The sequence below is a fragment of the Abramis brama genome, assembly GCF_963993115.1.
Source record: "Abramis brama genome assembly, chromosome: 7".
In the NCBI taxonomy this organism is placed as follows: domain Eukaryota; kingdom Metazoa; phylum Chordata; class Actinopteri; order Cypriniformes; family Leuciscidae; genus Abramis; species Abramis brama.
In genome coordinates, this window is record NC_139969.1 from 27,439,823 (window position 1) to 27,454,518 (window position 14,696).

General features: G+C 37.3%; 1 protein-coding gene across 2 annotated transcripts; it reads right to left on the reverse strand.

Moving 5' to 3' along the window:
- Window positions 1–2,252: 2,252 nt before the first annotated feature.
- On the reverse strand, window positions 2,253–13,901 carry sdr16c5a (short chain dehydrogenase/reductase family 16C, member 5a). 2 transcript variants are annotated; one of them, XM_084119851.1, is made up of 7 exons: window positions 13,514–13,901; window positions 12,954–13,293; window positions 10,439–10,570; window positions 10,228–10,327; window positions 9,634–9,778; window positions 7,301–7,426; window positions 2,253–3,542 (listed from the first exon to the last, which is right to left on the reverse strand). In XM_084119851.1, exons 2-7 carry the CDS (start codon window positions 13,272–13,274, stop codon window positions 3,446–3,448), a joined length of 921 nt encoding a protein of 306 aa, XP_083975977.1. In that variant the 5' UTR covers window positions 13,275–13,293; window positions 13,514–13,901; the 3' UTR covers window positions 2,253–3,445. The 2 variants fall into 2 exon arrangements, with proteins under 2 accessions (XP_083975977.1, XP_083975978.1); XM_084119852.1 differs by having other exon boundaries at window positions 13,509–13,625.
- Window positions 13,902–14,696: the final 795 nt, after the last annotated feature.

Below are 14,696 nucleotides of genomic sequence, written 5' to 3' on the forward strand. Positions count from 1 at the left end.
AAAACCACAGCTGTCCAACTCACTGCAGAATTAAATGCGCACCTGTTTCCACCAAAACCGTTCGTCAGGAGCTCCAGAGTCAATATTCATGGTCAGGCTGCTATAGACAAACCTTTGGTCACTCGTGCCAATATCATGTTGGGCTGTGGTCAATGTGAAACATGTATTGTTCTCTGATGTGTCCACCTTCACTGTCTTTCCCATATCTGTGTGAGTTACGGTGTGGAGAAGCCTCATAGAGGCTTACAGCCAGACTGCCCAGAATGAAGCACATGGGTGGATCACTGATGGTTTGGGCTGCAATATCATGGCATTCCCTACTGTGCTTAATGGGACCGTTACTGCCAAGGACTATCGAACCATTCTGGAGGTCCATGTGCACCTAATGGTTCAAACATTGTACTCTGAAGGAGTGCCGTGTATCAGCATGATAATGCACCGATACACACAGCAATGAATGGAACTTGAATGGCAATTTGAATGGCAGAATCGTTTGTTGAACACGAAAGTGAAGTTTAACATCTCCCATGGCCTGCACGGTCACCAGATCTAAATATTTTCAGACACTTTGGGGTATTTAGGAGGAGCAAGTCAGAAAAGGTTTTCCTCCACCAGCATCACATGGTGACATGGCCACTGTTCTGGAATGGCTCAAAATCCCTCTGGCCACTGTGCAGGACTTGTATCTGTCATTTTCAAAACAAATTGGTGCTGTATTGGCCGCAAAAGGAGGCCAACACCATACTAAAATTATTGTGGTCTAAAACCAGGTGTTTTTGTTACATTGTCCAACCCCTGTCTCCTTTCATTCACAAATATGCCAAATCTCCAATTTTTACATTTTTGCTTTTACTCCTAATTTAAATCATCTCAATTGACCTAAAACACACAGCCCATGATTTAGCTGAAATCTGCATTTAAATGACATTGCATTTCACGAAAAGAGCTTTAAATGTAAACAATATCACATGAGCAAGACAAAGCCGCATGTAAACACAAGCCGCACTGATTCGTGTGTGACTTTTACAAGTGATTTTATCCAGTTACCATTGCTAACATATATTGACCAGTTAGTCCATGTATTTATTCTTTGCCAATGAAAATAGCTGCAAGCAACGCATAGACTCGACTAGACCAGGGCTGTCCAAACTCGGTCCTCAGGCCGCTGTCCTGCAGAGTTTAGCTCCAGCTTGCCTCAGGTGTGTTTAACTCAACTCAACTCAACTTTATTTATAAAGCACTTTCAACACCACAAGTGGAACCAAAGTGCTGTACAGAAGGTATAAAAAGAGAAAATAAAAACAAAAACATAAAAACAATGCAAACAAATGACACACAACTAGTTTTTTTAATTAGGGTTGGAGCTAAACTTTACAGGACACTGGCCCGCAGGAGTAGGATTGGACACCCCTTGACTAGATTAGAGTATTTGCTCAAAGTAGTCATTCTACTCCTCTCCGGGTTTTTATTTCAACACTGTAAAAAAAAAAAAAATCAGTTTCCTTACTTAAAAAATAAAATGTGTAAAGCCATTGCCTTAAAATTAAGTAAATAAACTTAATGCTTAATTGAAAAAAATAAGTTATGTGAACTGGACAATTCCACATTACTTAAAATTATTAAGTTAATAAACTTCATGCTTTAATCAAAAAAATTAAGTAATGTGGAATTGTCCAGTTCACATAACTTATTTTTTTCAATTAAGCGTGAAGTTGATTAACTTAATAATTTTAAGGCAATGGGTTTCCTAATTTTTTTTTTAAGTTAAGTCAACTGATCACTTTTTACATTGAGAAACCCGACTCCAAGCGCAAAATTACAGATCTGGTTGCAAAAAAATATATAAATGCTCTGAAAAAAATAAAACCTGCTATGCACTGCTTACATAAGTTAAGTTACATAAGTACTAAATATCACCATTCATGGAACGTCACTTCCGGCCAATTATCAAATTATTGTGTAGAATTTAATCTAGACTGTAAACATGAAAATAATCAATTTAGGGTTCCTCAAACTGACACCTGGGGAATCTCGTCACCCTTTTAAAAAGTGCTTCAAATATCTTTTTGTGTACTTCAATATAACCTCCTAATTATCCCCTTAAGATTCTCCAGCAAGTCCAATATTATTATACATGTTTACTTAATAATGTATCTACATTAATTCAAAGAAAAAAAAAAAAAAAATATCCTGAGAGAAATAAGCCAAAACAAGTATAAAGCTGTTAAATCAGATTTTTATTTTATAATATCCTCCCTCATGTGCTGGGCTGGTGCTGTGCTTTGAATATCTTTTCTATCTGATGAGCTGTGGAATGAGGTGCTGCGATGGCAAACAATAAATTGAAAATCTATTTCGTTCTCCCTGAAGGCCTCATGTTTCCACTCTCTATACAAAATCTCAAATGCAACCTTAGCAACCGAATCAAATCTCTGCTCTCATTTGTGTGGAAGGTCATAAAGGGCCAAACCTGAGACTTGTCAATCACTTTAAGCAGCTGGTAAAAGGTGGTCTATGCCTTAGACATGGCATTTTGAATTGGGTTGTCCATTCCCTGTCTCACATTACTGCAGGATTGCAAATTGAAAGCTGCATAAAAATGCTACTATGTCTTCTCTATGTAATAGCTCAGGATGTAAAATGTTATTTAATATGGTATATTTAAAGAAATTCTGTGTATTTTTGTCTTGGCATTAGAGCTATTATAGGTATATAGGGCCGAAACAATTCAGAGCCAGTTGATTTTATTTATTACAAACACATGGTTAAAAGGTTTGCAGACAGACCTACACCATCACACATTAATGCAATGATTGTTTGTCTAAAGTTCCTGCAAGAAAAACTGTTTTCTCTTTGAGAGGCAGTTATAATATCACAAACAATGCTTAACAACACTAGATGGTGCCATATGCATGCAAATCTAGGGTCCTATCCATTAAAAAGGAGAGCTGGTTATTTTGCAAGCCTCATAGCAGTCTATCAAAGCTCAAACAAAACAGTTCCAGCAGCATCATTAAATTCTTATTAAACTAAGTCGGCGCACTGTTATTTTTGACAGCTTAGAAAAAGAAAAAAAAAGAACTTAGAGAACAATTTCTGGCACAAACAGGGGTAAACACAATAAATAAAATGTAAATATTTCACACTTATTCAGTCATGTGTACCACTATAGCACAGTAGGCCTACATCTGACATTGTTGTTACTGGTATTATCATATATATATCTTGCTTTTGAAATGAGGCCAACATTAGATCAGAACTATGTCTAACATTGTAAAAAAAAAAAAAAAAAAGAACCTCTTCCCCAATATCAAAACAGTATGTAATGTGATATATTATGATATAATGAAATAACTGTATGGCAGAGGTAGTTACAAATAGTGAAAAATCAGGAATGTGTTAATATACAGTGCATCAAAATTTAAGAAAATTCGTTTCATTACATTTAATCTCTCTTCTTTTCCCGTCCTCTGAAAGCATCCATGAAATTGAAGGCCCCCAAGTACATACCCAGGACAACTGATTGCTTGAATGGGATGACACTGTAAAGAAAAATCAACAATATAATATAATATAATATAATATAATATAATATAATATAATATAATATAATATAATATAATATAATATAATATAATATAATATAATATAATATATTATATACATGCTTTATATTAATTTGCACATATGTGGGTCTATGAACACACAAGTTACTGAAGTCTGAAATCAAATCATCTTTGATTTTTTTAAAACTACAAATAGCTCACATTACAACATATGTAAAATCTTTTTGTTGTTGTTGTTGTTGTATCCAGACATCCTATCCACAAAGAGAGAAATGATCATTTCAAATTGGAGCAAGGTGTCCAGAAAAAGGCCAATGTTCGGGACTGAAAATAATGACCAGGCCTGGAAATGAGATCATTCACACCTAATGCACTGAGATTCAACACTCATCATCATGCTGGAATAATATATTAACAAATGTAATTTGTGATTTGATGATTTAAGTGATAGGATTAGAATCAGGACGGTTATACATGTTTCTGTAAAAAAGGAAAGAGGGCATTAAAATAATAAAGAATGCCTCTTCCCATTCACATACTGCAGCCTTGATAATTATGACTCTACTGTCCAAAACACATTAAATACCAAACACAGATTGCAATTAATTGGCCAATTTTATGCACTGAAGTCTGTCTCACAGCCCACACAAACAGGTGTTGCTTTATCTCCTGAGTTAGCATCAGTAATTGTCACAGCTGCATAAGAAAGAGCTTCTTAAGGGTCCTCTGTTTTCAAGCCACGGCCGGGTTAAAGGTGTTATGAAACACAGGCACTAGTGCAGCTGGAAAACATTTCACCTACAACTGATACAACTTGCGAGACTAGTTGCAGCTGTGAAACTGAAACTGTGCGCTTCTCCTTAAAACACAATGTTCTTAATCATTCCTATGAAATAAGCAGACTAATACAGTCTCGTAACCACGGCAATGTGCATAATTAAATTGAAGTTCATAAATACAACAAGCAAACGAAAAGATGTCATTTTCACCCAAGCAAAGGTGAAGTCAACACAGGAACACAATGAATCACAGTGTTCCTGTCATTCAGTGTCTTAATGTCCTCGGGGAGATGAGTAAATCCACACACACACACAAAACCCTGTTTTGTTCCGTGCCATTGCTTAAGGCTAAACTCTCAGACCTTTAGTTCACTCCAGATACTTCTCTCAAACCCACTGGCTCCCTCTTTACTGCAGCAGATTTCATTTGACATCAATAGTGAAATTATTCATGTCACATCCCCGACTCACTCCACAGACAACGGCAAATTTATGGGTTTAACTTTCTGCAGAGCTTTTCTGTTTCCATCCACTGCAGGGATCAAGCCTCAGACAGCGTAAGGACCAATTAAATGTGTATTTCCATTTACACAAGGGACATTAGTTTTGTATACATGTATTCAGATGTTCTTCTGCTGCCATGTAAATGTGATTTAGTCCTGTGAAGGCAAAGCTGAATTTTCAGCGTCATTACTCCAGTCTTTAGTGTCACATGATCCTTCAGAAATCACTCTAATATGATGATTTGCTGCTCAAAAACAATTTCTTGTTATTATCAACAATGAAAACAGTTGCCCTGCTTAATATTCCTGTGGAAACCAGAATACATTTAAACAGCATTTATTAGTAATAGAAATCTTTTGTAACATTATAAATGTTTTTACTGTCTCTTTTGATCAATTTAATGTGTTTTGGACCACAGTAGGTTTGGACAACACTGTCATTGGGCGCTTCTCAACAGTAGCACCTCACTGCAGTACACAAGATCCAGGGGGCGGAGTTGGATCCAGATAAGGGGTGGAGATTGGTAGGTTTAGGGGTGGGTTTAGGGATCAGGGGGTGGAGATGGGTAGGTTTAGGTATATGTAAGGTGGGAGGAGTTGGATCTGGATCCAACTCCTCCCCCTGGATTTCGTGTTCTGCAGTGAGGACCATCTCCTTCTCAAACAGAAGGCTGCGTTCTAGTAAGGTTGCATATCTCGGCAGCCACGTCATCAAGCTCCGTCAAAGGACGCCTCAGGCCCTGTCCCAAATGGCACCCTACACAACTTTGCATCCTTCAATCACCCACAATCTTTTGCACACATTCCAATTAAAAAAAAAAAACTGGGAGCCCACAGAGAGTTGTAATTACCAGTACTGCATTGATAGAAAGGTAGTTAAATGGGTGGTTCAGGATTTTGGACATCGGACCTCATTTCCAAGTTAGCCTGGGTGTTATTTATCAGTGGAGACAGTTTTCAACATTTTTTAATCCAGTCCTTCCAGTTGCATAGTTCGCCGGTGCTAGGCTAGCGCGAGTCAACGGTATCTGCTAGCCTGCCATTAAAAACAGTTTTACCCACTCCACAGTACACCAAAATCTAATAAATTATAACGCCAGACTATCGATGTAAATGTCTGTTGAGAGAATAATGTTAGAAATCAAACTACTCATCTTGCATCTCAATGATCGCATTACATTTACAGGAACTAGTTTTCTCAGCAGCGGTGGAATTTTACTTTGCTCCGGTTAATAGTACTGTGCCGAAAAGTAAACACAGAACAGAAGCGCACTACAGTCGGGACGTCTAGCTAGCTAGTAGTAACCTTGAACAACGACATTGAAACATTCGATTGTAAACTAAGGAACTGGCAACATGGTGATTCGGTGTGCATTTCGAAATTGTAAAAATAAACCAAATAGATGGTCACCAAAAAGTTTCCACAAATTTCCATTGAGAGATCCAGAAAGGAACCAACTGTGGCTTCTTGCTGCTGGCTTGGACAACGAGACACCGGCCATAGTCCTATGTCTTGTTGATTTCTTCGTGAAATATACTCTGCTTCTGTAGTGATGAGTGTCAGCGGCAGGTAAATACACTTGCGTGATTGTCATGTGGATCGGCTCTCTCGGTTGCCTAGGTAACTTAATATCACTCCGCCGCTGCTGTAGACTGTGCTAATAAATACAGGGAACAAAGTATAACTATTGCAATGCGATGAAAGGGTAGTTTGATTTCTAACATTATTCTCTCAACAGACATTTACATCGATAGTCTGGCGTTATAATTTATTAGATTTTGGTGTACTGTGGAGTGGGTAAAACTGTTTTTAAATGGCAGGCTAGCAGATACCGTTGACTCGCGCTAGCCTAGCACCGGCGAACTATGCAACTGGAAGGACTGCATGAAAAATGTTGAAAACTGTCTCCACTGATAAATAACACCCAGGCTAACTTGGAAATGAGGTCTGATGTCCAAAATCCTGAACCACCCCTTTAATATAAAGGTTTTTAATATAATGTATTTTTCAAACTATAATTTTAATAGAATTTGAGTCATGACCATAAGGGCAGATACATTTATGACATTGCCATGCGCACTTAGAAGACCGACTCATTCTAGCGTTCAATGCGGAGGAAGACTCCAGTCTACAAGCCTCTAAAAGGACTAGACTAGGAAGGGCACAGCCTCACTAGGATACAGTCTTTTAATTGAGAAGCACCCGTTACGTTCATATAAGAACAATTATATCATGCTTGCAGTTGCTTAAAGCCTTTTCAACTTATATTTGAAGCTGAAAAAACAAAAACAAATAAAAGAGGGGTATGTTGGAAAGATATGATGTACTACAAAAACATTTAAAATATGAAACATTTTTACAAATAGAAAAACTGTTACATATAAACATTCCAAACACGAGGACATGTTTTTACCTGGAGAAGTCTGAGATAAGCAAATGAAACTAACTTACCCTTTTAAAGCCCTTAATAAGTATAAGGTCTTTGGAAGTAAAAGGTAAACTTGGTCTGTCAGAATGGCATTGACAATCCTCTTAGCAACATAGTCTGGCTCCAATATGGGCAGCAGTCGGGGCCACCTGCAGACAAGGCACATGCTTTCATTTAAATGGCTATTTTTTACAAACGGATGAAACCAAAATGACTGTATGATTGGGTACTTCGAGGATATTTAACTGCATTTTACATTTATGTCCATAGCCTTAATGTCTCTTTCATTCTCACACATACTTGTTACGTCTCAAATACAAAACACGCTACATGCAATGCTACTTTCCAACCAGCATCAGATGACAGAAAGTGGAACTATTCAGACAACATTTGAAGGGTCCATCAATACACAAAGTAGCCCCAGCCCTTAGGCAAAGGACCATGCTGAGGGCTATGAACTGCTACGGGCTATGAACTTTTCCCACCAGAGTATTTTTTTTAAGTTGCCAGCGGCAGCATTTTTTATCATTGCTGTTTAACAGCAACAAAACAAAAAAAACAGCATCTTCTCAACACATCAACAACGAACCAAACTCTTCCAGTCTCAGCTACGGTGTTTGAGGGTCAAATTAGACATTGTTCACGGGCAGCCAATGAAGACCATAGACTGGCATTATGCAAATTTGTCACAAACCTATGTAGGTTTGAGCAGGAAGAAAGACTGGAATTACTGACGACTCATTTCGGCAGTTTAGAACCGATTCTTTCTTTTAGGAGACAATAACTTTATTTGTTGTGCTTTTTGATCTTTGAAACTTTGCAGACCTTTTACATTCACAAACAGCTATATTACACACTGGCAGTCTCCATAATAGGGGCACTTGAATGTGGGTTTCCAACACAAAGCTGAGAAAAACATGTTTTAGTCAAAGACAATGATCAAAACATTAGGGGTGTAACGATACCCTCACGTCACGATTTGATACAGATCACGATACTGAACTCACTATACGACACTCCAAGACATATGGTGAAAGGTTAACAAAAAAAAAAAAGTGCTGTTGCTTAAAATGTGTTACATTGTGGGTGTAAATGAATTGGAATATAAATATTCATGATTATGAAGCTGAAAATAAAGAATTATTTTAGACGAATATGCTTGCTCTGTCACTGACTAGATTTATTTAAAATAATGTAGGCCACTTTTTTACTGGTAACATAAGACATTTGCCATTATCAGGACCCACAAATATTCCCCCATTGCATTATTATACATTATATATAGTAGTTTAATGTAGTACTGACACCAAAACTCTGTAAACTTAAATTTTTTCTCACACAGTAATTTTCATTTTGGGTGAACTATACACAATACAGATTGTCACTATCCACGATACATATTGTTGCATTATGTATTGTGATGCGATATATTGTTACACCCCTAAAAAACATAATTGAAGTAGATCGAGTCCATCAACACCACCAAAGCTTGTTGTTAACTCTTCGTGGGCTTGACATTTTTCTCTGTACCATTAGACAGTTTTGATGTATATGCTATTGAATGTTTGGTAAACAATTTTCTATCAGCTTCCGCAGACCTTTTTCTTCACTTGATTTTGGAGCTGGAGAAGCTGTACTATTTCAGAAGACCAGTGAAAACATGGATTGCTGGAAAAACTTGTCAATGGCAGGGAAGTGTTGTGTCAAATTATAAAAAAAATATCGTCAATGGCTAGAAAACAGTTAAAAAAGCTGCAATAAACCATTAAGTGACACAAACTTAATGATCATAGTAATTTAAGTTGCGTTTGTGTCAATGGTGATTTGTTTGTCAAGCTCCATGAAGCACAGTCAAAGTCTGTGTCTCTATTTTGATTGTATACATTTACAAAGCAGTGTGCAAAATCCTGCCTACAGAGATTCTGATTATGGCTAATTGGAAAACGACAAGGAACTGAGATTGAATGGCCCTGAAATGATGTCCTTACGACAATTTGAGAGTGAAGCAATATTGAGAGACTGATCATTATCTTAAAAGTAGGTGTTTTTTCTTTAAATGACGTCTTCTGTTCCCTGTTCAAATGCTGCATCTTTAAATTAAAAAATGTGTTTGGGGATGAAGTGCAGTGTAAAAAGATATATTCATGATTTGATATCACAACTTTTTATCTTTTGTTAAATCAACTTATATAATTAATGTGGTTCAGATAACAATATTTTGAGTTTCCATTTATTAAACCAATCTCCTTCATTGTATTAACTCAAATTTTTAATTTTAATGAACTAACTTTTAAGGCAACCGGGTAACTTTAAGTTAAACCAACAATATTTTTTTACAGTGTGTGTGCTAGCTTACTTTGTATTGCAGCCATCAAACAGGCCTGTGTTGATGAGGTATGGGCAGACGATTGTGGTTTTGACTCCATCCTTCCCCGCAGATATCAGCTCATAGGCCACGGACTCGGCAAAACCCACAGCAGCAAACTTGCTTGCGCAATAATCTGTGTGGAAAAGACAGGCAAGTTAGGAGACATTTGTACAAACGTGCTAGTGACACTGCAAGGTATACCAGTTTTAGGCATTCCAGAAACCAGCTCATTAAAATCTCCATGTAGTAATAAGTCCTGGGCACATGCAAACTAAGATAACAAACGTCACAGGAATTCACAACAGCATCTCAGATATCCGTTTCCTGTTAAAGTCTACACTTTTACTTAACACACACCTGTGGGAAAAAAACCACATTAAGACTGTGATCTACAATTTCTGTATTAAAAATTAGTGTTCATTCATATCTGCTGACAAACTTTAACAAAAAAAACATTAATTTCTTGTCAAACATGTTGTTTGAAAGACTTAAAGCCATGAAGGACTTTGTTAGTGTTCCAAAAGCACCTCTGGCGAGAAAGCAGTTGTGTAAGAGATAAGAGGACATAGGTGAATGCTTTACCTGCCAGTCCATTGACGCCTATCAACCCTGCAGAACTAGCAACACAGACCAGATGTCCATGGTTCTTGTCTGTCATGGCGGGCAGAAATGCTTTGTATGTCTAAAACAGAGGCATAACCACAAATGGACACTTATACAGAATATTGGCTACAAAACAAAAACAAAGTGCCATATAAAATTTGATAAAATGTAGAAAATATGTAAATCCTACCCAAAAGTGGGACATTGCATTAACTCTGAGTGTCTTCTCAACAACTGCATCAGGAGTGTCCATGAACTTATTACCACTGACTATTCCAGCATTGTTTATTAGTATGGTGACATCGCCGATTTCACTTTTTACCTAGAAGTCAACATATAATCAATATGAGTAAAAGATTCTGGACAGTTAGATTAAGATCTCAAATGAACCATTTATTAAAGTTAAATGTCATATTATGCTGTACCATTTGGTTAGCCATACATAATTGTACAAATAAAATAAATAACTCGGGAGGCCAAATGGACATATACCTTTTGGAGTGACTTTCCCTAAAAAAATGTAAGAATTAACAAAAAAAATATTTTCAAAATATTTTGACAAACTATTGTATTTTGCCTTCTAAGTGCTATTAATAATGATAGGTAGTACCATTCATTTTCTTTTGAGTAGTTTTTACTTATTGACTTTTCATTTAGCCTACATAAAAAAGGATTTCAGTTTGCCGCACAAAATTACCATCACACCCTTCAGGGTGATGCTGCCTTACACCAAGGTCCTAACTGACCAATCAAAATCAAGTATTGGATGCCAGAGATAACAGCTGCAGGAATGACATCAATTTGTAAGCCAAAACGCGGAAGTGAGTTAGCATTTTAGCACTTCCGACCGGTCCTCCCGTCCCGAAGCTAATGGGTTTTTTGAATGGGGTTTTGGTTAAATGCCTGAAATAAGGTCTGTGGTGACACTTTCACGTTTTATTCTACGACATAAAATACATCAATATTACCCCACTCGTGATTTTTTGTGGTTGCGCACCTTGAAAAAGGAGGTTGCTAACAAGTGGTTAAATGGGACTACAGAGGCTGTCGAGGAGATTAAACATCATCATGCCAAAAAGGTAAGCTCAGTCCGCTTTCATAGCCTCTTTATGCTTATAATTGTGCTCTTATAAACTATTCTATCTCAAAAGTTCTAGGAAATTGTTTTTAGATAAAAGCTGAAAGAGCTGTCAGAAGCTTAGTGATGGTGACGTTAAATTTGTGGGACAGTGGTGTAGTTCGTTTATAGCCTACCTTTAGCCTTTTAAATCATCTTGATGGACAAAACGTGCAAGTGTCATAAACTTTTGCTGATCACAGAGCTTGTTTTTAGTGATAATCCAAAGGTCTATGGGGAAATCCTATTGGGGTTTTCTCAAGGGAACTAGCATGATGCTAAAAGCCGGTTGGCCTACAAAGTGACGTCAGTACTGCACCACTCTATGGTCCAATAGTTTAGCGGTCATGACACAATAATATATGACAACAGAATGCCACGACTGACCAATCAGAATCAAGTATTGGTTGCCAGGGACAACTATCCCCACCTTATTCCTGATAACCTTTCTGGGTGATTATGGGTGAACCTGATTATGGGTGGCACTTCCGGGAAACGAATCATTTCAAATCATAAGGTTGCCCTACAAATAAAGCTGATCCGTCAGTTTGACTGGATGAGCTGTCAATTTTCTTTCATGATTTATCTTCAGACATCATGAGAATAACGTTATACTTATTTACTTGCGTATTTTAACGTGACATGTTATAACAAGAATATCTATGGCAAGAGCTCTTTTCAGTCGTACATTTTAACGTGACATGTTATAACAAGAATATCTATGGCAAGAGCTCTTTTCAGTCGCTGCTTTCTTTTCCTCGTGATTATTTTTCTTTTCCCTTTGCAATCCGCTGTAGAAGTATGAAAAAGGACAACATGTACTTCACATTTGTGGTCTGTTCTCCCGAATTTAATTATTCCATTAATAATTCACTGGAATGCATAAAGAATCTCTCGTTATTCTCCTCAAATCCTTTCCAGGTTTGTTTTCACAGGTAAATGCAATTTATAATCTGTCAAAATGACGGAAATCACTTTGAAATAGTATCACGTAATGGTGAAGTTAATGAACATTTTTGATTAAGGCAACAAGTTACATAATACAGACTACAGTGATATTTAACCCGTCCGTTATTGCTGTGGAAAGACTGGCGCTTTTGGGGTTATTTGGTCTGTTGAAATACCTTGTTGATGCTTTTACACTTTTAAATTTCCTTTTAATGTTTGATGGTTGAAGGGTGAGTAGATTAATGCCATCTCATTGTGACACTTTTTTAACGTATTGCGTTCATAGAGCGAGCCTTTTCACTGATTGTTTAACAGGAAGTTACACCCATAATTTGTGCAAAGCGACATGGGGCGTGGGAATAAGGTGGATAGTTTAGCACTCATTAGGCAAAAATAAATGAATGCGGAATGTCACAGGACTGACCAATCAGAATCAAGTGTTAACAAGTGCAGTTTTAATGACATTTAAAAGTGATGCAGAGGTGTGTTGCAATACCTTAGATAATGCATTATAATGTTAGAAAAAAAATCTATTGTCTACAGTATTTAACTCCAACTACTCAGACCACTTCTGGGTTTGAATTAAATACTCTTCATTCCAGGCAAACAGCTCACAAGAGCAGGTTTAAACTTGGATTACCTGATTCGCGACTCGGTAGACCACATCTCTATCACCGCAGTCACACTGATAGTAATGTACCCTTGACGCTCCTTTTTCTTTAACCTGCTTTGCGGTTTCTTTCAAACCATCCACATTAATGTCCCACAGCACCAGTGAGACGTCGAGTGGGGCAAACTCAAGGGCCATCAGTCTGCCAATGCCACAGCCTGCCCCAGTGATGAGCACAATCTCTCCAGACACATCTTTCTTCCTCTGAGGGACGAAGAGTTTTATGAGGAATTCCAGGTGGTAGTAGATGGTTAACACTATCAACTGAAGAGTCTCCAAGAGGAAGTTCATTTTGAGAGGTGCAGAAGATCTTATGAATAATATGACAAAAAAAACAAAAAACATGAATCACAGTGTGACTAAGACAGGCTTATACAAACACAGGAGAAAACCAGTATAGTGAGAAACATGTTGAATGAAAAGTAAACTAGTACTTTATGTTCCTGTCAATCATTAAGAACTTAAGTTTGTACATAGCAAATATAAGCCTGAAGAAGGTCGGTTAGAGAATGTAACACGGTTTACCTTACTGTGCGATTTACAAAGTCCCCGGATGGTGAGTTGTTCTCGTGCAGGTCGCAGTCGGTAAATAAATAGTTGTAATTCAAATGAACATGAACCAAAGACGACGAGAGCTCGCGCAGACGTTAAGAATGACGCTACTACCCACTCCTCCTCTTCGACTACAGACACACTAACGTTACTTAACCAGTACGGCAGGTTGACTGGAGTTTACCTGTTTGAGTGAAGTCGGTCCACGGGACGGGCTAAGTGAGAAACACTGCGGCCACGTGACTCAGCTGACTGCACTGATTTGTGGGAGTTGTGTAAACTTGTGTTTCGTGTTGACTGATTGCTACTGGAGCTGTTGGACTCCCCATGTTCCACCGCTCCAGACCAGACACGTCATCTCGCCCGCCATCTTGCAACGGTCAGCGAGTCTCACTCACACACAGTTAGATCAATGTTGTGAAAGCGCCGAGATTTAAATTCCCGAAGATATGGGATAACCTTTCACTGGTGAGAACGTGTTGGTTTGTGTTTTTATATGTATTATCTCAAAATGTAATGTTTTTACTATGGTAAAAATTATGGTAAAAATTTATGTTTTTACTATGGTAAAAATTTATGTTTTTACATGGTAAAATTTTAATGTCTTGTCAGCAGACGCATTCGTATGGAGGAATACAAAAATATTTTCCGCCACAGAATAAACAAATTAAAAGGGTAATTGCGTCTTTTTATCTCACAATTCTGACTTTTTATCTCGCTTTCTTTTTTCCCAGAATTGCGAGATATAATCTATTGTTCAATAATTGAACAATAGATTATATCTCGCAATTCTCAATATAATCATATTGTTCTAGTATTAGGAACATCATTGAAATTTTTACAGTTAATTCTGATTCAGCAATCACAAAGTGGGAACTTTTGAAGTATAAATGTCAAAAATTCTCCATACAGTTTGGTAAGCAAATTTCTAAGGCAAATGATTTGAGAAGCTCTGTGGTCATAAAGGAAATAAATAATATTTTATGTCTAGTATCCTCTCCTAGTGAACAGGACAAGGAGAAGTTCACTGAGATCTTAATGTTCTTTATACAGAGAAGGCCAAAGGTGCATTTATCAATTCAATGGCAAAGTGGCTAGAATTTGGAGAGGAATTCCACATATATTTTTTTTTTATCTAGAAAAAAAAAGAGAAGAGGTGAG

What these genes read in the sequence shown, in the direction of transcription:
- sdr16c5a (XM_084119851.1), bottom strand. Translation starts at nt 13,274, where the DNA reads ATGAACTTCCTCTTGGAGACTCTTCAGTTGATAGTGTTAACCATCTAC. An exon ending in TTTGATGGCTGCAATACAAA is followed by an intron (nt 7,427 to 9,633) that starts GTAAGCTAGCAC and finishes CCTTGTCTGCAG; the next exon opens with GTGGCCCCGACTGCTGCCCA. An exon ending in TTATTAAGGGCTTTAAAAGG is followed by an intron (nt 3,543 to 7,300) that starts GTAAGTTAGTTT and finishes TTTTCTTTACAG; the next exon opens with TGTCATCCCATTCAAGCAAT.